General features: G+C 41.7%; 2 protein-coding genes across 4 annotated transcripts in view; one reads left to right on the top strand and one right to left on the bottom strand.

The window, feature by feature from the left end:
* LOC127601063 (ubiquitin-conjugating enzyme E2 E2) overlaps positions 1 to 10,062 on the bottom strand; it is a 29,441-nt gene extending 19,379 nt beyond the window's left edge. Inside the window, exons 1-3 of the mRNA XM_052066050.1 lie at positions 9,906 to 10,062; positions 6,607 to 6,794; positions 4,627 to 4,677 (exon numbers count right to left, since the gene is read on the bottom strand). Coding sequence (XP_051922010.1) covers positions 4,627 to 4,677; positions 6,607 to 6,785 — 230 coding nt within the window. The 5' untranslated portion in view covers positions 6,786 to 6,794; positions 9,906 to 10,062. The remainder of the gene's footprint in view (positions 1 to 4,626; positions 4,678 to 6,606; positions 6,795 to 9,905) is intronic.
* znf385d (zinc finger protein 385D) overlaps positions 9,977 to 24,426 on the top strand; it is a 101,360-nt gene continuing 86,910 nt past the window's right edge. For all 3 annotated transcript variants that reach the window (XM_052066041.1, XM_052066042.1, XM_052066040.1), the window contains exon 1: positions 9,977 to 10,122. The gene's annotated coding sequence lies outside the window, so the exon portion shown is untranslated. The remainder of the gene's footprint in view (positions 10,123 to 24,426) is intronic.

Raw genomic sequence — 24,426 nt, 5'->3', positions numbered from 1 at the left:
GAAATGCCTCATCTAACGTTTCCCGACCGTCTCTGTGGAGGGAGACGGCGGAGGACTCCTGCTGTGTCTTTGATGTGATGAACGGGGAAAACTAACGACTTAAATCCGACGCGTCTTCTGATAAACGCAGCAGGAGATGAAAGAGGAGGGGGACGTGACAAGTGAGGAGATAACAAATGAGGAGACAGGACAACAGATGTGGGAGATAACTGAAACACCCCTGACTGGAATCTAAAATAGAGAGCAGCGGCTTTTCTGTATTCAACTGCATGTCAAACTGCAAAAAAACGAAAGAAATAACGGTGGAGTGAAAATCTCCAGCAAGGCCAAAATGTCTGTCAGACAACATGCTGTTGCACTCCGGTCCTATAGGTGGCGGTAATCCACACAATTCCCTCTGGCGTTGACATTTTTCTATGGCAAAAGCTGACGCACAGGCACTCAGCAACAAACGGGGTAGCTCATAGTTAGTTACCGGCCAGCTACTAACCAGACGTCACAACAGCCAACTCGATTTTACTCGCTGATGTCGACGTCAATCAACGGGCCAGGCCTCGCCTTTTAAAACCATACAAAATGAAAGTTACAGCTAATACAATGTAGAATGTGAGGACAAATATCTCACCTCAAATGCACATTTTTTTGTTTTTGCTTAGTAAAGCAAAATAAATTTCCATCCATTTGGGATGATGGACAGAATTATCGATTTTTGAACTATTTGATTGCTGGATCCCGATATGAAAGCAACGGAAGCTTTCCGATCGTAATTGTAGTTGTTAATTAGGCTGTGGCAAATTCAAACCTTTGCTGGGTTTTTGTGTTAATTGCAAAAATATTTATTGTTTGTGGAAGTCGACTTGTGAATTGACTGGATTCCGAGTTCAATCAAAGCCGTAATAGCCCCTATGTGGACAAAAAAATAATCCAGTTTTTGCACAAAGATATGGAAATTAAAGTCGGTTGAAATTTGTTTGCAATTTGAGGTATTATGAGACCTGGAAGAGAAGCGGGTCGACCCCTGTGAGTGAGGGAATGCCAAACAGAAGTGTGAAGTTTAACACCCGGCCGGCAGTTAATACATTTCTCCCTCCGTGTTGCCGACAGCATTTGTTGCTGTTCGACGCACCAGACGCCCGTGTCATCTAATTATCTGTCTCCGTCTGGCAAATTTTGCAGGATTTCTGTGTGAAATAGCCTCCAGTTTCATTCGGCAATTAACTAAAAATAATATCAAAAACAGATCGGAGCATACAAGCCCAATAATAAACATTCATAGCACTCTGTTGCAGCATCAATCAAAAGCGAGCACCGTCTCCACGGGGTAGACGCGGAGATGGATTGACTCATATATTCATCAGAGCCGGATTAGTGGGCTACGAGTTGGGTTATTACTAAAGTATTGCCTTTTGACGCCTACTACAGTTGAATTGGATCCTGCGGCTCTGACGCAATGACGTTCAATGCGTTGCTGTCGCCTTCTATGAGGATGTCGCTTGATCTGCCTCACTCGAATCACACGATGACTCCTTCCACTCGAAGAATGAAACCCCGTGTAGGATGAGACGCATAATACAAGAGGCGACAACGCGGCCTGCTGGATGGCAGCTCCTCTTTGTCGAAGGGGACGTTTAATTAACCCTAAAATGACAACGACACACGTGCATGTGGGATCTCTAGTAGAAACGTAGCTCCATTTGCATCGGTAGGTGTGAGAACGGAGAATAATGACCAAATCAAATACTCCCAGGTTTCCTTCTGTCACTGTTTAAGGACATCAGCTTTAATAATAACAATCAGTTTGAGTAAAGCGTCGCCATACGCTGAGAAAACAGACCTTCCGCAAATGCAGAAACCTGCGAGTAATTGACGGACTGTCATTCCTAAAATGTTTACAACTGCCTATATGACTTGTGTAAGCCATCAATAACGGAAACTATAACCGCAGACTCATCTTATAACATCACCCTTAAAAATAAATGGCTTATAGATGATTCGATTTAGAGCACCGGGCGTGCACGAGTACATTCACATGCGGTGAGGACTCTCCTTAATTTTCGCGAATGACCCAAGCTAAACGTAGCTCCTCCCCAACAGGCATCTTAGAACTGTCAAGATGCATCGCTTCAGCAATTTTTTCCTTCAAACCGATTTGTAATTTCCAATAGCCAAGGCATTGGCACCATTTTGTGGCATCGTAGGGCATTTTAAAAAGAGCACAAAAAACATCAAACAGGCACAAGGTGACACGTTCCAAACCCACCCGATTTTCTGACCACATTAAAAAAAAAAGAGCATTTCTTTTCGTTACCTTCTGCCAAACTTAAAAACACATTTAATCTGATCCAAACCCGGGCTAGACCACAAACAGCAAAAATCGGTCAATAAGTGATGCTCCCTTATAAATGCTGTGGGAAACAAAAAGGACAAAAGCAATTGGCTTTAAAAAAAAAAAACAGTGCGAATAAGCGTGGATTTACGCAAATAAGTAGGGATTGGTTCAATAATATAAATGTCTATCTACTGTTCTGTAAAAACCCATAAAAAATACAAAAAACTTTGCAGGGGTCACTAAAGATCAATCACAAACACCACATGTCTTCCAAAACACATTTTCTTTTATGGCTCTTCTATTAGAGTCATGACTTTTTTAACAACAGGAAAATATGATTTTCAGCGTGACAACAGTGGCGACCCACTGAATGAGCGCATCCACGTCATTAAATAACGACGCATCTGCACAACAAGGCAAGGTGAAACTCTCCGCAGATTAAACTGAAGACAGTGTGGTAACGAGGTGGCAGGCACGGCAGTGGAGATGACATAAATCAAGTGGCCCCCCCAGCCCATACCCTCCCACCATTCCACCCACCCGGCCGGTGCTGCGTTTGTGGAACGCACCCAAGTGGATGTCTTTAGCGCCGCTCTCCTTCCTGCCTCCTGAAGAAGGCCAACAGCCTGTGACTCCATTTGTCGCAGCCGCTCAAATGAATAACCTTTCAAGTGAGCTCGGTCCGGGGGGGGAAAAAAAAGCGGAAAGTGAACAGCATACTAAACGAGTGCCTGAGAAAATGTCGCTCCTCTCCATCACCACTGTTGTCGTCACATATATTACCGCAGAGTAATTATAACACGAACCCCCGCCCCACCCCCACACACGTAAAGGGATTATCTTGAGGAAGCTTAATTGTTTCCCGAGCAACTATCCCCCCCCCTCCCCAAGACTGCAAAATCTCCTCTGGCGATTATTTTACTTTCAAATGACTTCCCAAACCAAATCCTTCATGTGAGGCAACCTAGTTTTATTTTCAAAAAAGCGGGAGAAAGGGGGGGGGTCTAAAATAGATTAGAGTCCATCCTCGAATAATTGAACGTAAAGACCGAAGCATATCTTGTTCAATTAACCCAAAAGTCAGAGTCAAATGCTGAGTCTCTGAAAAGTGTTTGTGTGTGTTTTGGTACACATCACGTCAATGATTGTGTCCTTGATACGTCGTAATATTTTGCGCTTTTTGTCGACATTCATTTTGTATACAGCGTTGTTTCTTTGATGAAGCTGCGGTGAAACTATTTCTGGTTTCCCGGCAAGAAGAAGGCCGTCAGTGGCCAAATGACAACAAAATGGCACCACACGAACAAAGTCAGAGGACATCACCATTCTCCCCAACCCAAAACACACCCAACGGACCCCCCCTATTGTTTGCAAATAAATCAATGAGAACCTGGTGTACATTTTTTTGTATATATCAAAGAGTAATTCATCACTGCCAACATGCCCAGTTTCAATGCATTGCTGAAATCTATAGCCATGATTTGATAAAAAGCAATTTGACACTGTAAACAAGGCAGTCACTGGCAAGACAACTGTTAACTGGCACCCCAGGTGAAAAGCCAGAAAACATCAATACATTCGCTTGAAACAACAATAAAGTCTCCTTAAATTGTGATTTGGTGTCTTTGATGCGTCTTGCAAATGATTCAGAATATATCAAAGACAATGAAGCCCGAACGGACATTTATGGCAACCACTTCAGGCTAATTATCTTTGAGACATGCACTGCCATGCATATTTTTAGGCATCGCCGTGTCTTTGATTAATCCCATTAACCGCTGTCTTTGTGTTTCCCGCCATAGACGAGACAGTAAACGGTCAGACGACTAAAAACTGGCGCCTGAGGACCGAAGCCAGAAATAAATAAATAAATAAACAAACCACCACCACCACCACCACCACCACCATCATCATCTCACCAAACTAAACCAACAAAGGCGGCATCAATGAGGGCGTCACGGAAGCTGATAAAACAGCTCCGTCCTTCGCGGCATCCCCGAGGGGGATGACGGATCCGCCGCATGTGGCGCGCCGGTAACATCTCTCGCCCTTAAAAGGTCCGAGAGAGAGTAAACATCAAACAATAAGCATTGACTGCACCGAAGAGAGGAGGTGGGGGGGAGGGGGGCATACAAGAATGGAAACTGCTTTTAAAAGGTGACACCGTAGCTCTTTTTTCTACGCTCTCACTGCAGCCATAACTGTGAAAAAGGCGCGCGCACACACACACACACACAAAACCAGCAGCATTGTACATCAGCAGAGCAATCATCAGGGAGCAGATAAGAGCAGCTCACCTGCAGTTTGGAGGAGGGTCTAATGTAATTTCAGCCAGCTCCTTCTGAATCCTGGGAAGAAAAACAAAAAAGTCATTTTGGTGTTAGTTTTCGTGGCTTTCCATCAGGTATGCACTCAACACTGTGAATAGAGTTGTCAGAAAAGCTAAACGGATACATGTGCTGTGTTTGAGCTTATTGTTTTGTTGACAACAACTCCAAAGTGAATACACTCATAGAGGGCTGGATCGACAGATACTTTACTCATCAGGTGAGGTAAAATCCATTCGAATGTCTTTTGCAACAATCGCTGTTGTTTTTGTGACAGGGAAAATTATGATTTCAAACTTTCCGTGAAGGCAATGCATGGACGGGTGTCTAGATGGATCTTAAAGACATTTGGAAAACATCTCAGTGGTCTTGTGAGGGCAACATTGTGATTTAGGACTGCACGACTGCCTGTGTCCTATGTGTTGTGCTGTGTTATTTTGACTTCTAAATGGCGCCGCGTGAGTGGCTGCCTTTCCAGCAGCTCCTATATTTTGTTGTTCTACTTCTTCCTTTCATAACTTTGCTGCTGTGAATCGAGAATTTCTCCATTGCGAGACTAATAAAGGTTTTCTTATTTCTTATTGTGAAAACAACACCGACCTGGATGGATGGGATTTCAGGACGTTTTGGAACAATGTCCTTTTAAGTGACAGTAAAACTGAGATGTAAAATGTACCAGAAGGCAACATTGGCTTGAATAGGTGGGTGGATGGATAACATTTAGGCAAGGAAAGGCAAATACAGTACTGTATACACTTGCACAGCACCATTCACATACTGTATAAGGCAAAGCCACGGTGCTTTACACAGATATAATGAAAACATGAAAAGAACAAATGGAATAAAAATAAAAAATAAAAATCAAGAAAATTGTGGTAAAAAGATCAAACAAAACAGTGAAATGACAAAACAACACAGCTTAAGCAATTTCAAATCACCACATAAAAGCAAGCATTTGAAAACAAAGCTCACATTCAGAGCGCCCAGTTTTACCATGTGCAAGTCATTTCTTTGATCCAAGTTAAAAGTCCTCTTTGGTTTTATTATTGTTTGTATCAACAGCTGTTCACTTCTTATTACACCAGGAACGTTAATTACTGAAAACAAAACCGCAAGAATGGACTACCTTGTCAAATATTGCGTCACGATGCAATTTTATTGTCATGATCAAACCTCAAATCCAAATCATGTCCATCTGCTGACGTGTAGTTTCAAAACAGATGTCGGATCAAATGGCGAGCCAGTCCTCGTCACATCATCTTCGCCGAGGACAATTTCATGTGTGCCAAAAACTGCGCGCGATGACGCCGATGTGATCAGAACATCATTCAGAAAGAAAGCAACACGCACGGTTAGTCGCTCGACATCAACTGAATTGCAGCCTAACGTCTCTGAGTCGAAGGCCACTCGAAGCTTTCAAGCCCGGTGGACCTACTTTTGGCTTTCAAGTCTGATATTCTTGTTCAGCCGACTGCCTTGAGTCTTCCAATGTCGAATATGCCTTGGCACAATCAAAGCTTTCACTTGCTTTCGCATTTCACTTGAGAGTGACCAAAACTATTTGAAGCAAGCACGCTCGGACTCTTATTTCAAGACGTGTGTGAGCAAGTCCTTAAAGTGCTGTTACAAGATAGTCTCATACTTCTTGACAGCTAGAGAATGACAACAAATGCGAAAGAATACTTTAAAAATTGTGTTTTAACAAGTTGTTTTAAAATGAAGCGCCATTCATGGGTGCGTGCGTGTGTTATTTCCATTCAAAAGAAGGTTTATACTCTCGCTGAAAAGCAGGCATGCTTGAAATGACAATGCCTTGGGGACTAAAGTGGTTTTTACACAGCTTCACACCCTTAAGGCACCATTTTAGCAAACAACCCAGTGTACTCCCCACACAAGAGGAGGACGGGGGTAGGAAGAGGTGCTGGTAGGGAGAGGGGGGGTGGGTCTTACCTCTTGGCACTCGTCGACAGTTTAGCAGCGGTTTTACTGGAGATCTTTGTCTCCTTCTTTTTGGGCTGCGCTTGCTCGCGCTCCTGTTCGGTCGGTACAGACGACTCGCGCTGCTCGATGTCCGAGCTGCCACCGCTGGTGCTGGGGCTGTCGTCCGGTCTCTGCACTTCACTGGACATTGTGGGGCCCTGCATGAGGAGGAGAAAGACAACACAAAAACATCAAGTCGTGTGACTTTTGTCACGCCAGGGTACCTACACAACATAATTAAATGTCAGTTCGGGTTTATGTTGAAAATGATTGCGTGTGCACTAATGATCAGCCTATAGCAGTCTTTACCAGACTTTTAAAGACCTGCACCCCCTTCAATACCAAGACAAAGTTTGTGCACCCTATGCCAACCCAACAATGCCTGTTTTAGCATCTTAATCCAAACCATAGTTGTTTTGAGACCGGTTTTCCACCTTTGTGTTTTTCAAGTTCGGAAAAGTAGCGCCCTGATAGCGGTGGTGAGCTCCTCTCACTCTGCAAACACCCAACCCCGCCAAAACGTGAGTGTTTTAGTACACACTAATCTAGAGGTAGGGAACTCAGGCATTCTCAAAAGCCATATCCTGCCTGTTTGAGATCTCTCTCTACTTCAACACACCTCATTCAAACGATCAGCAATCAAATCATCAGCAAGCTCTGTCAAAGTCTGAAATGATCATGATGAATTGAATTAGGTATGTTGGAGTAGGGAGAGATCTAAAAAAGGCAGGATACAGCTCTCGAGGAACCGGAGTGCACTACCCCTGCGGCCTAATCCTTTGAGACCTTTATTTAATTTCTAGTCTTTGAAACGTACACACCTATTGAGTTGTTGCACTCTAAATCCTCAAATATGCAATGTCGTTACAACAGGTTATACAATAACATAGGAGTTAATTAGGAGTTGAGGGTAATTGAATGGAAATGTATCATATTTAAGCATACATAATTTTGTCATCTACTTGCCCACATGTGAAGGCACTGCAGAACCTTACTGTAACTGCTCCATTTTTTCTCTCCATTTCACGAGAGCGGCGGCATATCTGAAGTTTGCTTGAACCTCATATGACTTGGAACGCAAAGCAAAAATACATGATCCAAAATAAAGAAATAAAATAAATCGATAAAGCTACAGCTGGTACCTCAAAATATTTGTAAATTGGGGAACTCCTAAATCAAATTAGCCTACCACTACTTGCATGAAATCCTGTTGTTTTCGTTAGAATTATGCTGAAAAATCAATTGTGCCCATCTATATTCAAGCGAAAGGCTTCCAGTACTTGCAAGACAAGGAATACCGGTACTTTGTCTCAACTGGTAGTCATGAGTGAGCAAAATAAGATCACATGCGGGGTTCCACAAGAATCCATTCCTGGACCATTACTGTTTAATATCTACATGCTTCCCCTTACTCAGATTATGGAGCACTACAACGTCTTCTGTCATACGGATGACACGCAATTTTACATTTCACTGTCTTCATATGACAACAGTCCTTTGTTTACATTATCTAAGTGTATTCACCAAGTCTATTAGTGGATGGTCCAGAATTTTCTCCGGCTCAATCCAAATGAGACAGAAGTGGCCCCAAATATGAAAGATCCAAGCTCAGCACTCACCTTGAAACCGGAAATCTTGGTGTAATTATTGACTCTGACCTGCATTTTCACAACCACTTTACCATCTATTACTAATCTGCCTATTACCACCTGAAAAACATAGCTCAAATTAAGGGTGTTCTTTCTTGACTCAGACTTGAATTTGAACAACCACTGAAAAACATAGCTCGATTTAAGGCCTTTCTGTCTCAACAAGACACATAGAATCCGTGTTCATGCTTTGATTTTCATTCCACTAGATGACTGTAAGTGTCTTTCCGTGTCTTAAAAAATAATCATCAATCAAGCTTCAATCAGGTTATCTGGAACTCTATTGTGTGTTCCCAGAACCAGAAGCAAAGAACATGAAGAAGTATTTAATTATTATGGTCTTCACCTGTGAAACGAACTGCCTGAATACACCAGGTCTGCTCAAATGGTCAGTTCATTTATATCTGGGCTGAAAGCATTGTTTAGTCCAGCATTCTCATGTATTTATCCGTTATTTTATTTTAATCACCACTTGCATGGTAACTCTTAATTCATCTTGACTGATGCTGTATTTAAGTCACCTTAATGTAATGGTCTTGTACATGAAGTGTGCTCAACAAAACACTTCCCTTACCTGCAATTTCGAAAATTCCTCATTTATTCCCACGCATTTCCATTCATTTCCATGCAAAGTTTGTAACTTTGAACATCTCCATTATTTTGCAACCCGAGTAAAGTGATTGATTTTGGAACAACTCTTGTCATAGATCTATTTCTTTATTTCTATAGATGTAATGTTGTGTAGTTGTCTTTGGACAGCTTGAAGATGTAAGCAAAAAGGTAACTCAACAAAGCATTCGTGACACATTAGCCAAGCCACCGCGATGGCGTCATTAACGCCAATCGCAGCCCCTTGGCGGGCGACAAAAACATGGCTTCAACGCGGACGCGTGTCGTGTGAATTACAAAAAGGATGTGAAAACACAGGCGAATCTGTATATTTATGGTACATTCAAAAGAGTCCAAGTGTTTGGATGGCGAAGTGGAGAGACAACAAGCTCGCCTTTTCCGGCGGAGGGGGCGTTTCATAGCAGTGGTAGATGTCGGCACTCTAATGGAACGAAAGCCGCACTGATGCACGTCGGGGGGTTACGATGCCAAGAAAACAAGCACCCCGGTCGGTCAAGGTTCTCGACAGTCCCCTACGCCACTCACAAGCGCCGGAACGACCGCATTGTGGGGGCAACAACACACAATGGGGGTCGAGCGGGGGCTGGAAACCGAGCCGTCCCTAAACGTCACAGGGGAGCTAGCTACAAGGCTAAAAGTAGGGTGCGTTACAACATCGCTGCTGGGGGGTTTAAGCACAGACGGGGGAAGGGGGTGGCCGAGAGCAGGCCTCAGAGTTGGAAACTTAACGAAAAGACGCATAAAAGAAGGCGTTTCTGTCGGGGAGACGACGGCGGAGAGAGGGGGGGGGGGGGGGCGACGCTCGAGGCCGGCTGAGGCGACCGTCCGTCGAGCGTCCACATTGTGACCCTGACTCTTCCGCACAAAGGGAGGCTCGTCCCCCGCACATCCACCTCCACCTCCTCCCCGCTCTCCTCTTCCCCGGTGGTAATTGAAGAAGAAAAAAAAGCACTTTCCACGGGACATTCGCTTCGACTTTACAGTGTTTACCTGATGGCGCTCGGCCGTCAACGCTGCGATTCGGCGTGATTTTTAATCCCCCTAAAAAATAGAAGAGACGGGGATCCTCAAGAACACGGCCGCCTTTTCACTCGCTCCCGGACGTCCTTTTGCTCTTTGAACTCGCGTGGTGGAGGCAGCGAGAAACAAGCAGCAAGCAACCAGCACCGAAAATAAGAACAAGACGAAGAAGAAGCGAGGAGCGGAGGTAAGCCTCTGTACCGGACCGCCCCCGATTGCGCGCTCCCGACAAGATAGAGTGCACGCGGGACCGCGCACCACTACCGAGACCAACGCTACTCGAGAGTGCTAATGGACTACTCGATACCGATGTTACTTTTTATGTCACTCTAAACGTTGTTCCTACTGTGTCGATTCAATTTGCTTGATATTGAAATCCCCCAAAATTTGGGACACATTCACTGTACAACGAGTACTCCAGTCCCCCAAAGGAAAACATAACATTGTAAAGCTGCAATAAATCATTTTTGATTACCGGTAATCATAAAATACATTTTATGACAATAATAATAATAATACATTTTATTTGAAAGCGCTTTTCATCACACTCAAAGACACTTAACAACAGCTTAAAACACAGGATAAAAATGTGCGTTTAAAACAAGCATACATAACTTACAAAAGCACATTTAGATGAACAAAAGAAAAATGGGTAAAAGAGATTAAAAGGTATTAAAAGCATAGCAGAACAGGTGAGTTTTAAGGGATGATTTGAAGGATTGTTGGTCAGTACAGTTGCGAATGTGTTGTGGTAGAGCGTTCCAGAGGGTGGGGGCGGCGACAGAGAAGGCTCGGTCCCCCCAGGTTTTGATGATAATTAAATTGAGTATATATTATGTACTTTAGTCTTATGGATTGGATCAGACTGGTTCTGATAAAAATCAATCCGATACAGCTCTGACTAGCCTACTAGCAGATGACAATGTAAAAGCAAGAGTTCACAATCAATTGTTTTGCTCTGACGAGCTGATCATAGAACAGAGAAATGCTGACATTACATGTAGGACGAATTAAAAATCTGATTGGTTCAAGAAATAGTTTTATTCCTTATTTAATTTGAGTTCCACATTGGTTCAAGAAATAGTTTTATTCCTTATTTAGTTTGAGCTCCACGTGCCAGCACAATTAATTCTGAAGGCCCTGGGCAGATTAGATTAACATGGCAACACATAGAGGCCGAATTCTGATTGGACATAAAAGAAAAAAAGTTCAGCCATCCACAAACACGAACTGGTAGCAGTGTAGCCAAGATAAACACTAACCAAACAGAAAGGACTTTTGGCAATATAGAAAAAATATTGGAATTTAGATTGTAACTGTAGCTCAGTGTTTTTGATAGTGTTAAGACCAGAAGATAAAACACTTTTGTCCTTGATGGCGAACTAGAAATTGGCACTACTGTTTTTGTTTTTGTACTGCTGCAGTTCACACAAAGCATCAGTGTATTGTGGGCCGATATTTTTACACTGTATGACATACATTCAGAAGCTTTGTGAATCGATGTGAAAACATCAAAAAACACTCCAGGCCTCCTCATCCGCCTCCTCAGTTCACATTTTTCCAGAAGCAAGCAGGCCACTGAGCTAAGACATGTTATGTCACCGCGTCTGCATGCTTGGCTGGTGGGAATACAGGAGATTTTGATGGCCCAACTTTCATGTCATGGGATGTGGAACCCTCAAACTGGAAAAGAAAAATGTATTTAATTGGAATATTCAATTACAAAATACATATTTTATAGTTCAAATTGCGCTAGCTCAATAAATACAGACTCTTGATTAAGTTCTCTGCATACTATAGTCATTTGATTGCATTGTATGTGGTGCTAGCGACTGAGCTTCGAGATCATGAGGGGAATGTTGTTTTTTCAGTTATTTCCAATGGTTAAAAATGTTTCCAAGTCTGACCAAAATGGAGGTCTACAAGATTAACTGTTGGTTTATAATTTAAAGGTTTCACTATAATTACAGAAAAGACTATCCTGCCACAAAAATCATAATTTTAAATACTGTATAACCATAACCAACGCAACAGCGAATGGCTATTTCTCAAAGTAATCAGCAAGATTTGAGGACGTGCTCCGCAATTCAGTGTCACATCTGTTAAGGATACCTGCTTTCGATTGGGTGAATTACCTAGTCAGATTTTGCCAAAATATACAAGCTTTGACATTTTGGCCAAAATGGCTGCTATCCTGCAACAAAAATGATAATTTTAAATACTGTATAACCATAATCAACGCAACAGCAAATGGCTAGTTCTCAAAGTAATCAGCAAAATTTGAGGACGTGCTCTGCAATTCAGTGTCACATCTGTTAAGGATACCTGCTTTTGATTGGGTGAATTATCTAGTCAGAGTTAGCCAAAATATACAAGCTTTGACTTTAGGCCAAAATGGCTGCTTTAAACCAAAATGGCAGACTTCCTCTACATTTTGGGACATTATTTAGACTTTTGGGTGCTTCTCGTCATGATAGAAATGTCCCCCCACTGACAAGCTGAACGGGAAAGCTGGTGTCCATTGCTGATTTTTATTTATCCCATCTTTAAAGTACAAGCACTGGAATTGGCCCAATTGGTTGCTTCAAAGTAAAATGGCTGACTTCCTGTTCAATTTGGGGCCTGAGACTCTTTGGTGTTGGTGCACCCTTTTACGTGATACGCCTAGACCCAATTGGTGAAACTGGTATCTGTGTAATACAGTATTTGTTTTTCTGACTTTTTCTAACTTTCTACTAAGGGCCCAAGCTTTTGCCCAAAATCGCTGTTTCAAACCAAAATGGCAGACTTCCTGATGAGTTTAATTTATAAGTACGGAGACTTATTGCTGCGTTCTGTTATGATAGACATGTCCGCCCAATTTCATGCTGATCAGTGATACTGGTGTCCTGGGCCAACTATTTTCTTCATTCAAGGGGACGTGACTGACTAACGTGACACCCCCCACCCCTCCCAACACTTGACTCGTACTCACTGCTGGATTGACTCACGCCGCAGGGACGGGCTGATGTTTCAACTTTTACATCCCCACATTTCCATTTTAATTGCGACGGCTCCTACACGGAAAGGCCTCCGGGGGGTCACCGCAAGGCGTAGAGGCTTGACGAGGTCCTGATTACATTTAATGCGTAGCAGCTAAAGCTCAACCAGATAATTGCAAACACATGACTGTCGTTGTGGATCATGTAGACCTCTTAACAGTGTCGTAAATGTATGTATGCGTACTTTGATTGTAGGGTAATGTGAATTTATTCCAGCCTAAATGCAAAGAAATATCTAGCGTGATCAATGCTAATATGCAAATCAATTCCACTTCATAGATTAAAGAACAAATATATTACTTGAAGTCTGAATATTTATTTTTGGGACACTTGGAGTGGAACCTCTCAAGTTGATTGCAGTCCGTTCATCCACAATACATTCCAACCCAAGACATAACCCCAAAATAGAAACCATCAAATTGGTACCATTTATGTGTCTGTGGATTGATGGGTCAGATTGACCCACTACATCGGCCACCCCCAAAAAAGAAAAAGAAACCCAAAATAAGCATGTTTGTATGTTAAATTGAGGTAAATTGTATGTGTGTTTTTGATCGTGGGTCAGTGTGACCTGATGCTTTCAGCCATAAAAAAACACATCTCTGTGCTACATCCTGGCAGTCTTTCTAAGTGTTGTTGTGTTCATGGGTCAGTGTAACTCACTGCATGATGTATCATCTAAAAAAAGACACAGGCTATGAACACATTTGTGCTTTGAATTGGGGTGTATGTGTGTGTTCATGGGTCAATGTCATATGCTGCATGTTTTACCAATCGAAAGGTAAAAGAGGGAAAAAAAAGATTGTTTGTTCGTGTGTTAAATAGGGTACCGGTAAATTGTATTCATGGGACCATGTTACCTGCTGTTTGTTGAACCATCCAAAACAGAATACTTTAGTTTGTGTGTGAAATTGGGGTTGGCTGTGTGTGAGATTGTAGATCAATGGAACACGCTACATGTATTCAGTTCTGAAAAGAAACACAAAGGAAAAAGGAAACCGCAAAAAAAAAAAATGAGCACAATTGTTCGTGTATTTAAATGAAGGTCAACAGGTCAATTTGAGGCGGCACTACGATAGCCTAATGGTTACCACATCTGCTTCACAGTTATGAGGATAGGGGTTTGAATGCAGGCTACTCCTTTCCTGTATGGAGTTAATGTGTTTGCCCTGTGTTTGTGTGGATTTACCCATCCTGTACCCCTTTATCCATGCGTCCGCTTTGAACATCCACATACACCGTTGGCGCATGCTCCGATGCCCCTACTAAACATGTTAAAAATCAAATTAAGAGCGATTAAGCTTTTTATTTTGTGAAGAAACTATGTTTAATTATCCTCCATTCATTACAGTTACATTCATTACATTACAGTATCCATCCATCATTACAGTTTGCATTTCACACAGCCCTGGGGGGGGGGCGCTCACACACTTCATGAAGCAATCGAACAAAAACCGACACTTTGGAACACTTTGTCCAAAATGATTAAATATAATTTAAGACCTTAGTTACTTTACACTCATAACTGCAATGAACATGACCTAGAGATGTTCGACTGGTTGTGGATCTTTCATGAGTGCTCGTGCTCCATTTTTACGAATGGAGATTAGTCGGCATGTAGTCAGAGGAAATGCGTTACTGGGATTCTTTTTATTCCACTCTCTTCATCAGGATTTCCTTACAAAATCCTCTGAGATCTACGAGAATGCCTGAGGGGAAGATTTAAAAACGATGGGGTAAATTGCCCGAATGGCGGCTTGAATCCACAAATCCAAACAGGGCCTTAACAGGGCCTTTTTTATTCAATGACTCTCAACAAAATGAAACAAAACAAATGAGATGTCATGCTTCATTGTTCCTAATCAAACATATCAATGTCTTGAGTCATTGTTTATATACATTTGGATTTAAGGGATACATTTTTTCTGACTGCTTAAATCGTGTGCTGAAGTTGAAAGGAGTGTTTTACATTTTCTGGTGGTGTGTTACCTGGATGGAAACTGTACCTGCGATTCACTACTCAGGCCAGAGCCATGTCTAATTGAAAAACATTGCTTTGGTAACATCTGGTGGCATCTTGGTACCAACCAACTATGTTGAAGTAAGGGGAAGAACTTCGTTTTTGTCAAGCCATAGACTTGTCTAAAAGAAAAAAGTGCTTTGCTGCCATCTTGTGGTATTTAATGGCAATCACAAACCTAATTGGTAGGCTTCAATTACTTGCAGATTTTTTCAAATTGGCCGCGGGGTTCGGTCCCTATCCTCCATGCTTCACTGTATTTCGGTCACAACTTAACCAAGCCGAAATTTACAGCAATTACTGTATACAGCGGTGCCTTGACTTTTGAGTTAAATTCATTCCATGACCATGCTCATAACTCAAAACTCTCACGTCGCAAATCATCTTTACCCATTGAAATGAATGGTAATGCCATTATTTCAATGATGAGGTGGAATACAGACAGATATGAAGAAACATTTCACTACTACTGGAAGTGACTAGGTAAATGAGTCAGTGTGCAAAGGATAAAGAATACGTGCCTGCAAGTGGTATATTGTATGTCCACCAGTGTTGTGACCGTTTGCAGCTCAAGAAACTCTGATTCTGAGATAATCAGTTCACTGTCAGTTCATCCTGCATGTGCTCATTTTAGCCGATTAGCCTCAGGCGAGATTATATCAACATGATTAAGCGGCACGGGCGTGATGGATGGTGACCTGCAAGAGAAAAGGGGTTACGCCACTCCTGGGCCCCAAGGTCACGCCTGCTCGGATTTGTCATAAAAATCCTTTGCATAAAATGTAACCCCTGGAACCAACTGAACCCCAACCCACACCACCGTTACCATCCACCCGAACCCGCTCATCTTGCTTGCATCAACGTGGGGGGAAAAAAGGATTGGAATGGATTCCCTTGGCAGTGGATTGCACGGATGAGCGCGAAGTGTGCTATGGTGACATTGTCATTGTACTGTTGGTGCAATTTCAGCAGTGTGTGCTCTGACAAGAATGAGGCAGTGGATGTCACTGGATGTACTTCAGAGTGTGTAAAAGTAGTGACACTCTGTTCTTTTGTCGAAATAGAGATACTGATATAAAAAAAAAGACTAGTAAAATTACTGACTTGGCCCCTTAAGTAAAAAAAAAAGTAGAATGGGAATCTGAAATGTATTTCAATACCCGAGTAAAAATTCTTTTTCAAGTCAAGTCAACTGCATTTGTCGAGCATTTTCAAACAGCCATCGCTGCATACAAAGTGCTGTACATGGAGCAATTTAACATGCACAATAAACAGTAAGACAAATCGGTAATAAAGGCGGTAGAAAGCACCAAACAGTAAAATCAAGAACAAATCTAAGTCATGCTGAGTCGAATGCCAAAGAATACAAGTGAGTTTTGAGGAGGGCTTTGAAGATGGTCAGCGAAGAGGCTTGCCGAATGTTCAGTGGGAGGTCATTCCAGAGAGAGGGACCAGCAACAGAAAAGGCTCGATCCCCTCTGAGCCTCAGTTTAGTTCTTGGTACTTCTAACAAAGTCTGGTCCACAGACCTGAGGCGCAGGTCTGTAGTGGCGGATGAGCTCAGAGGGGTAAGGTGGCGCGAGATTATTCAGAGATTTGAAAACAAAGAGGAGGATCTTGAACATAACTCTAAAATGAATGGGGAGCCAGTGAAGGGATGCCAGAGCAGGAGTTATGTGCTCCCTCTTACGATTTTCATCATCAATTACACCTCTGGAGAGAAAACAGAACCAAAAGAAAACTGGACTTTGTTATTTTTCATTCTTTACAATTAATTACATTCTGTCAATATCAATATTTAGATTAGATTTGGAATTTAGAATTTATGTTGCCATTAGTTTATACAATAAAACAAAAATGTTAATATTAGCCTTTTTTTAACTCCCTGTAAGTCTCCAAGATCTCACTCAAGATACCAACCGTGGTTGACTTTCACTCTCTATGTTTGCAAAGTAAGCAAGTGAAAGTACAATGACTGTATCTCTTTTCAAATGTACAGAGTAAAAGTAAAACGTCATCTGAAATTAATGCTCAAGCAAAATAAAAATAGCTAAAGTATCTTTATGCTGTTACTTCCCACCACTGATTTTATGATGTGGTCATATTAAAAAAAAACAAAGCAACACAACTCAAAACAACATAGGCAAGTTGAATTCAATGACGTGGTAAATGGAGGATAATGTAATGGAAAAATAACGGTCTGTACTATTCTTTTACTCTGGGGGAAAAGGTGGGAAGAGTCATTTGAATAGCTGTCCACTGGAGTGATTTATGGACAATTTTGGCCTTGAAAAACTCACAATTAGAAATCAGCATTTTACCACATTATTGGTGAACAAAATCGTATTTTGTTCCACTTGTATTAATTGATGAAAGACATGTCACCTTTTTCTCACCACACATTTTTTTCCCAACCCTTGCAAAATGTGCACTGAATGGGTTTTCTTTTTTGTTGTCATGAATATTTTTTTTGGGTCACTTGCTGATTTTAAACGCTAGGAGGCTCTGCATGATCATCATACCCCCTCTCTCCACTTTCTCTGTGCGCGTGTGGCGTCTTTGTCAGCCACGTGCCGGCGTCATTTGTTGTTGCCTTTTAAAAGCATGAAAAATGAGGTCTCATCACACTCTTCCTTACAGGCCTGAGAGCATCTCAGCAGGCGTAATTGACCTCCTGTACTACGAAAAGCACTTTCTTGCGGGGGGACTCCTAACAGTCAGTACGTTTGCCATGAAATTGGATTTTAGCTCAGTGGAAATGAGACGTTTCACATCTCAACCTGCCCCCCCCCCGCCCCCCCCCCCCCAAAAATATCCCCCTGCGGTTCAAGATGGACTGCCACATCTCTACATTGCCATTCATTTCTAACATTCGCTCTCCTGATTTGTAGCAAAAATAAAAGCAAATATTTTCCTAACAGCAATTAAGGCGCCCTTTGCGTTTTTCCTTCTTCTTCCCTGCAGCCCCATTAGCACAATAAACGAGCTTCCTTTTGCATTTCTCCAGCTTTAATCTTGCAAGGATGTTTATGGGTTATGTAAAATGGCTTCATCAACGCTGCATTTAAAAAAAAAATATTCATGTGCTTAACCCGAAAACACAGAAGCATGACCTTTAAGTCTTAAGTTTACCTTTAAAATGTAGACTTATGCTGCATACTTGCCAAAAACAAACACCATGCACGTTACAATATTGTTTAATATTCTGTGGGAATCACCAAAAGTATGAACGAGAGCGTTTCAGACGTGCATATCAGAGTGTTTCTGTATTTGAGAGTGGTTCAGTGGTTGTGTGTGATGGTGTCACGTTGCGTGGTGGTGGAGTGGACCCCAAAAAGCAGGCAGGAGGCAGGAGCAAGGTATACTTGAAGAATTGTATTTGTTGAGTGACGATGTATGCCATTGGCATTATTACTTAATGTTTGGTACCATTTTGTGTGGAGGGATACCGTGTTATGGGGTGTAAATAAATAAAGGGGGTGGAACTTCCCTGCAGTACGCTTCTGGCAGTGACGATGCACTGAGGCACGTCGGGTGTTCAGCGACCACACAAAGAAAATAAGAAACGTCTCCAGTCTTGTGCCTCGAACCGAGTGTAGTCACCAGCAATCATGCCTACCTACACATGACCAGCGAGAGACTTCCGCAGCAGAAGGTTCAACAGTATTGATAAAACACAGAGAAAACAAAATCCAAAAACAATCATAGTCCAAAGTAGCAATCAAAAATAGCAACTGAAGCTAAAACAGAACCGTGACCATAACAAACATGACAGCAGCAAAGGAACAGCAAACAAACGAACATGACAGTAGCAAAGAGCAAACAATGACCTGACAATGAGTGGACGGGCTGGGAGTCCTTTTAAAGCACTGATTACCTAATAACCAACAGGTGTCTAGCTGCAGGGGGGAGTGCGACAGTGCCACCTGTTGGTTCCAAACCAAATCATGACAGATGGCACTTCAGCAATTATGCATATGCAAATTAAAACAAACAAACAGACCAAAAGAAATAACTAACAGCACACCAAAAAACATTTTGGATGGTTTAAAAGCATCGCGATGTCATTGATGCAAACGTGACGTGATCGCTCCTGTGTCTTAAACGGCAATGCAATTTCGACCATACGGAGCAACAGAGCACATTACACAAAGCTGCCGATGAATCTAAAACATAAAAGGCACCTTGAGTGTTGTTGTTGCTTCGGTTTTGTTTGTTTCTAAGATTGCACTCCCCCCCCATTGCTGTGTTTGGTGCTGCTGCAATCAATCAGTGGCTATTGAAACACAATCAAGCCAAGCACACACAGTCATGCAACACACACGCGCGCACGTAACTATCAGAACAATAAGAGCTCTCCAATTTGGCGACACAATGGCACGTAATTGCTGGTCACACGTTTTGGTCTGGCCAGTTTTCCAAACGATTCCACTGTGGTGGGCGAGCCACTTTCTCACTGTGTTTTTCGAAAGTTGGAAATCACTGTGTGTTTCATGCGAGACCATGACTAACAAGCAAATGACGGATGAATGAACAAACCGACGAGTAAACAGAGTAACAAAAGGTGATAATTCACTGAGCGGCGAAGGCTTATGAGCGTTGACAAATTTAGCGAATGTTGGCTTTTCATCAGGGCTCGCTAAAGGTTGCAAAGATGTTTGCAAGATGTTCAGATCAGAAACAGTCTTTTCTTGTCATGAGCATTTTGGACATACTCGACAGTTTTACTTGCTGCAAACAGCTTTTATTGTCGCCAAGACATTTTGAATATGTTCAAGAGAATCATTTTGAACGTGGATTTCCTGACAAGTAAACCTGTTTGTGAACATTTTTGCGACCTTGAACGAACCCTCAGGAATCAACAGCATTCGCCATGTGTGCATTTATTATTAATTATTCAATGATGCAGGTGGACCGAGCCAAAAACTCGTCTTTGGTCTTGCTTCTCTGATTGTTTTGTTCTCCTTTTGTAATCCGACTTTTTGTTGTTGTTATTTTTCTTGCTTATCCGAGTTAGTCATTTCCAGCTCGGTTGGTTAATTTACCTCTGAACTTGAAAGCCAGTCGTCATTAGCAGCGATACATTTGTTAGTTTTTAGCACAGAGGAATCTAGCCAACACATTTCAGCGACAAAGATGAGATGTTTTCATCCATTTTTAATGATGGGAAAATAACATTTAAATATGTGTATTGTGGCATCTGTGCTCCAGGTGGGGCCAGAATCACATTTAAACATTTGGACGGTTGCGTCAAGAAGATCCCCCCAGGCCTCCCTTTCTTTAATTAGCTACATTCCAATAGACCAACTCTTTTTTTCCCCCCACGTTTCACTCTGTTGGCCCTTTTACTGCGTTTCAACTTGTTTTCCCAAAACATGCAACAATACTGCCAAGAAAACGCCAAACACCCAAAACAAACTATCAGCAAATCTATCCTGAGAAAAAAAAAGTGGTTATTTTTTTATTTTATGTTCCCAGAGAAGCAGACAAAGGCAATGATTTATGGCAGGTCCAGTGGCCCAATAGGAGCTCAGTGTTCCGTTTACTGATTGCCTCTTCTTTTCTTTTAGCATCATGCCAAACAGTCAAACTAAGGCTGTTAAACATACCCAAAAGAATAAAAATATGTTTTTGTACATAGATGTCCATCACTCTATTTATAGACACATTTTTTTAAACCTCACTATTCTTATACAATGTTACCTTGACTTGCGAATGACCCAACTTACAGGTTTTCGAGTTACGAGCTGTCGTTTGTTGCAAATACAATTTCAGTTCTGAGTAAGCTACACGTACATCACCTATTTTCCACAAAAGGTATTTCCAATAACATACCTACTTCTATTAGTCCCAACATAATGATTCACATCATTATTTTTTTAGAAGGCGTCCATGTTGTCCCCCTGCTGAGCACACCCAGATTCAGAAAATTGTTTATTTGTCTTTCTCACTGTAATATGTTATCCTTTCACAATAAAAAAAGTGTTTAAAAAAACAAAAACAAGAGACAGAGAAGGTTCCCTAATAAAATTCACTAATATACATCGTTATCGCAGAGCAGAAAGAATAAATGCCTGCGAGTATTGTTTTATCCTGTTTGTATGTGTTGTTGTTGCATGTGTGTGCTAAAGTAGCAGCTGTTGGAAGGTTTATAATTAGTATAAAATCTATGCTAATCTACATAAGATCGTCTAAGACGTTTAGCATTAAGCTAGCTGACTTTTATTTGACGATATTTGCTCTATGATATAGTTTGGTTGAACATTCAGATAAATATACATTTATTTTCCTTTTCATGCATGCGTGTCAATTTTACCGTAAACCTCCAACTACGGGTGACAAACAGCTTGAACAAAGTATGGTTTGCCTCTTCTTAGTAGAAATTTGCGAACTGAAAAGTGTTTTGTTCGTTTTGTCCGAGTGATGTTTGTCCGAGTCTCCCATTTCTTGACATCGAGAGAGTGAGAACCGTCACAAAGGAAAAAAAGTGTATTTGAATATATTATAATGTGTTTAATTAAATGTGTTGATGAGAGCAGGCTTAAAATATTTTCAAGTGTTTTATATGGTCTGCATCGCAGATTTATCGTTGGTGGGTCTGGAACGTATCCCCCATGATAAATAAGATTGGACTGTAGAAGTAGTCTGTTACTGTATGGTGGAAAGTGTCATTTAATTGCGTCCGATCTGATTGCTTTGTTGCAATAATACTCTACGCTGTGCACAACCACAAGCAGAGATGTTTGTTCCAGATTAACCAATGTTACAGTCCTCAGGGACAGGAAAAAAAAATTATTTGTGCTTTTTTTTTTGCTGAGTCAGCCCGTGATGTCATGGCGTCAATCGGCTGTGACAGTCTCATGGAGACGACCAGTTCACAATGTCGTTAATCACAACCGACAATATGTCACAAATCCGGCTGCATTCTAATATTCTGGATGGTAATAACGCGGTCAGGTCTGTGGTGCTAATATTTTACGTCGTCCATAAAATATTCTCCGCCGCAGGTTTTTATGGGATGTTTCTCGGGTCACCCTAGCTTTCTGAGTCATTCTGCTAATCATAAAAGCGCCACCACAAAAATGGCACCTTACAATCTCTCTCTCTCACACACACACACACACACACACACACACACACGCACACGCACACGCACACGCACACACACTCATCATGGAGCTTTTACAGTGCAAGAGTCAAATCTGTACACCAGACTATCTACTCAAAAGAAAAGACGCTTGAAGTTACTTACAGATCGTGGTTTTACACATTTGCGATTGAAGAATAGAAACACAGCGGGACATTAACGGCTTTTCATCGTACTCAAAACAGTGGCAAAACAAAAAAGATCAGTCGACTCACGTAAACAGCTGCTGTTGTGATGTTTTGTCTTCAGCTAACCTGCGCGCCTTCACGTCATGTGATTATAGAGAAAAAACAGCCCTGCAAAAAAAAAATAACAACAACAAACAGCAGAGTGAGGGAAAACCTTCAAAAATACCAAACGTGTCTGTCCGAGAGGGGAAAAAAAACACGTCCCACTGACTGAATGAATGACTGATCGACCGAGTAACCAATCTATTCGCCAACTTACTAACCGACCGACTGACTGATCAATGAATCCGCAGACCAAATGACCAACTGCCAGACTGAGTAACAAAACACATTACAACTAAACGACTGACCCACTGACTGTCGAACTGGGCCCTCTTTTCATGCCCAGCACAAGTCTTGGCGCAAGAAAGAAAGAGGCGATTGCGCCGTTGTGGGAGTGAACAAAGCCGATTTGTTTCCCGGCCAATGGAAGCGGCTCCTCTCATTCCCTTTATGTTGAACGCAGGTAAAGCATACACAACGTTTGACACGATGTAAGCAGAAATAGACTTGATTTGAGTCCAGAAGATTGAAGAGCAAAAAGTATGTTTTAAAAAAATATGTTTTCAAGAAACTGCAAGCAGAACCTCACAGGCGGATGATGGGGCAATCACTGATCACTGCAGTGAAGTGGGCACTATGAGACAATACTCTTCTCTGTGGTGTGCCAAATTAAAAAATATGTACAGTATATATTTTCATTTTGTAGGGATTTTAATGATGCCCTTGCAAATTCTGTCTGGCAACAAGTGATGTGTAAATTGCATTTGTCACGATATTGCAAGTCTGCTGCCTATATTGATACTGTGAGGGATTTGAGAGCTCAGGATTATACTACGGTACATTGATTCATTCCAGATTTTTTTTGTTGCCTTTTATTGTGTTGTCATGCTAGCACCTCGTAAAAATAATTTTCATAGGAGTTAGGAACACTCAGGCTAAAGAAACCTCAGCTAACAGTTTGAGAGTCTGGATAAACTAAGTCAAATACTACATTAAAAAAAACCACACTCGCACATATTCCAGATCATAACAACACGGAGTCACAACATGTAGGCTGATGACTTGAACTCTCAACTCAACTGTCACATTTGTTCAAGTTACTCAGGGACGTACGCTCGCACTATGAATATTCAAGTGCTCATTTGCATATTTTACACATCACTGCCACCTGGAGGGAAACATTTCACCCCCCAACCCCCAAAAAACCATGTTATACGCAGCTCAAGAAATTAATTGCACTACCCAGCGAATTTAACACATTCAGAATAGTGTATAGCATACTTTGCTGATGTTGAAGGATTTTTTTTTTAATTTAACTTACTGAAATTCCTTAGTCAAAGAACAAAGAACAAGCCCTAGAATTCGCCCAAAATAACAGATTTCTCCCATGGGTCCTTTAGACCTTGGATGTTTGGGTTCTGTCATAATAGATATGTCCACAACATTCCATGTGATTGGTGAAACTGATACTTTTTTTTTTTTTTAATTTCCAGAGGATGGTACTGAGTGAATGTTTGGGATTGTATTGGGGGAGATCCAAACATTCAAAGACCAGACTGGACTTGCGTCTTCCCTGAGGCTGAGTGTTGTGGTTACATGTCATTGACGTGTAGCATCTGCTACGTGGACCTTGCTTCAGTCTTCAAAGCAGTAAAGTGCCTGTTTAAGGGCTAACAAAACTTGGACTGTTTGCAGCTACACTTTCTGACAGCTATGATTCACGTACTCGGTTATAATTTGGGAGGCACATCGCTCTCTCTCTTTTATGCCTTGTGGACCATCACCAACAACTTGGCTGGGGCAGGTACGGGGGTGTTAATGGCACAGATTTTGGAACTGATAGGAGCACATCTATGTTGTTTCACATTATACTGTATGTTAGCATTAAACTGTAGCAGTTGGCAAACAAACCAGAGAGCTTATGATTAGATGGGTGAGTGACAATTAGTTTTGCTCTCTGATGATTAGTCGCACGAGTTGATGATTAGGTTTTAGGTTAGCAGTATATGAGTGGGCTGAAATTACACCGGTGAGGTAATTGGGTGTTGACGAC

Source organism: Hippocampus zosterae, chromosome 5 (assembly GCF_025434085.1).
Source record: "Hippocampus zosterae strain Florida chromosome 5, ASM2543408v3, whole genome shotgun sequence".
Taxonomy (NCBI): domain Eukaryota; kingdom Metazoa; phylum Chordata; class Actinopteri; order Syngnathiformes; family Syngnathidae; genus Hippocampus; species Hippocampus zosterae.
This window is presented reverse-complemented; position numbering and strand designations above follow the sequence as displayed.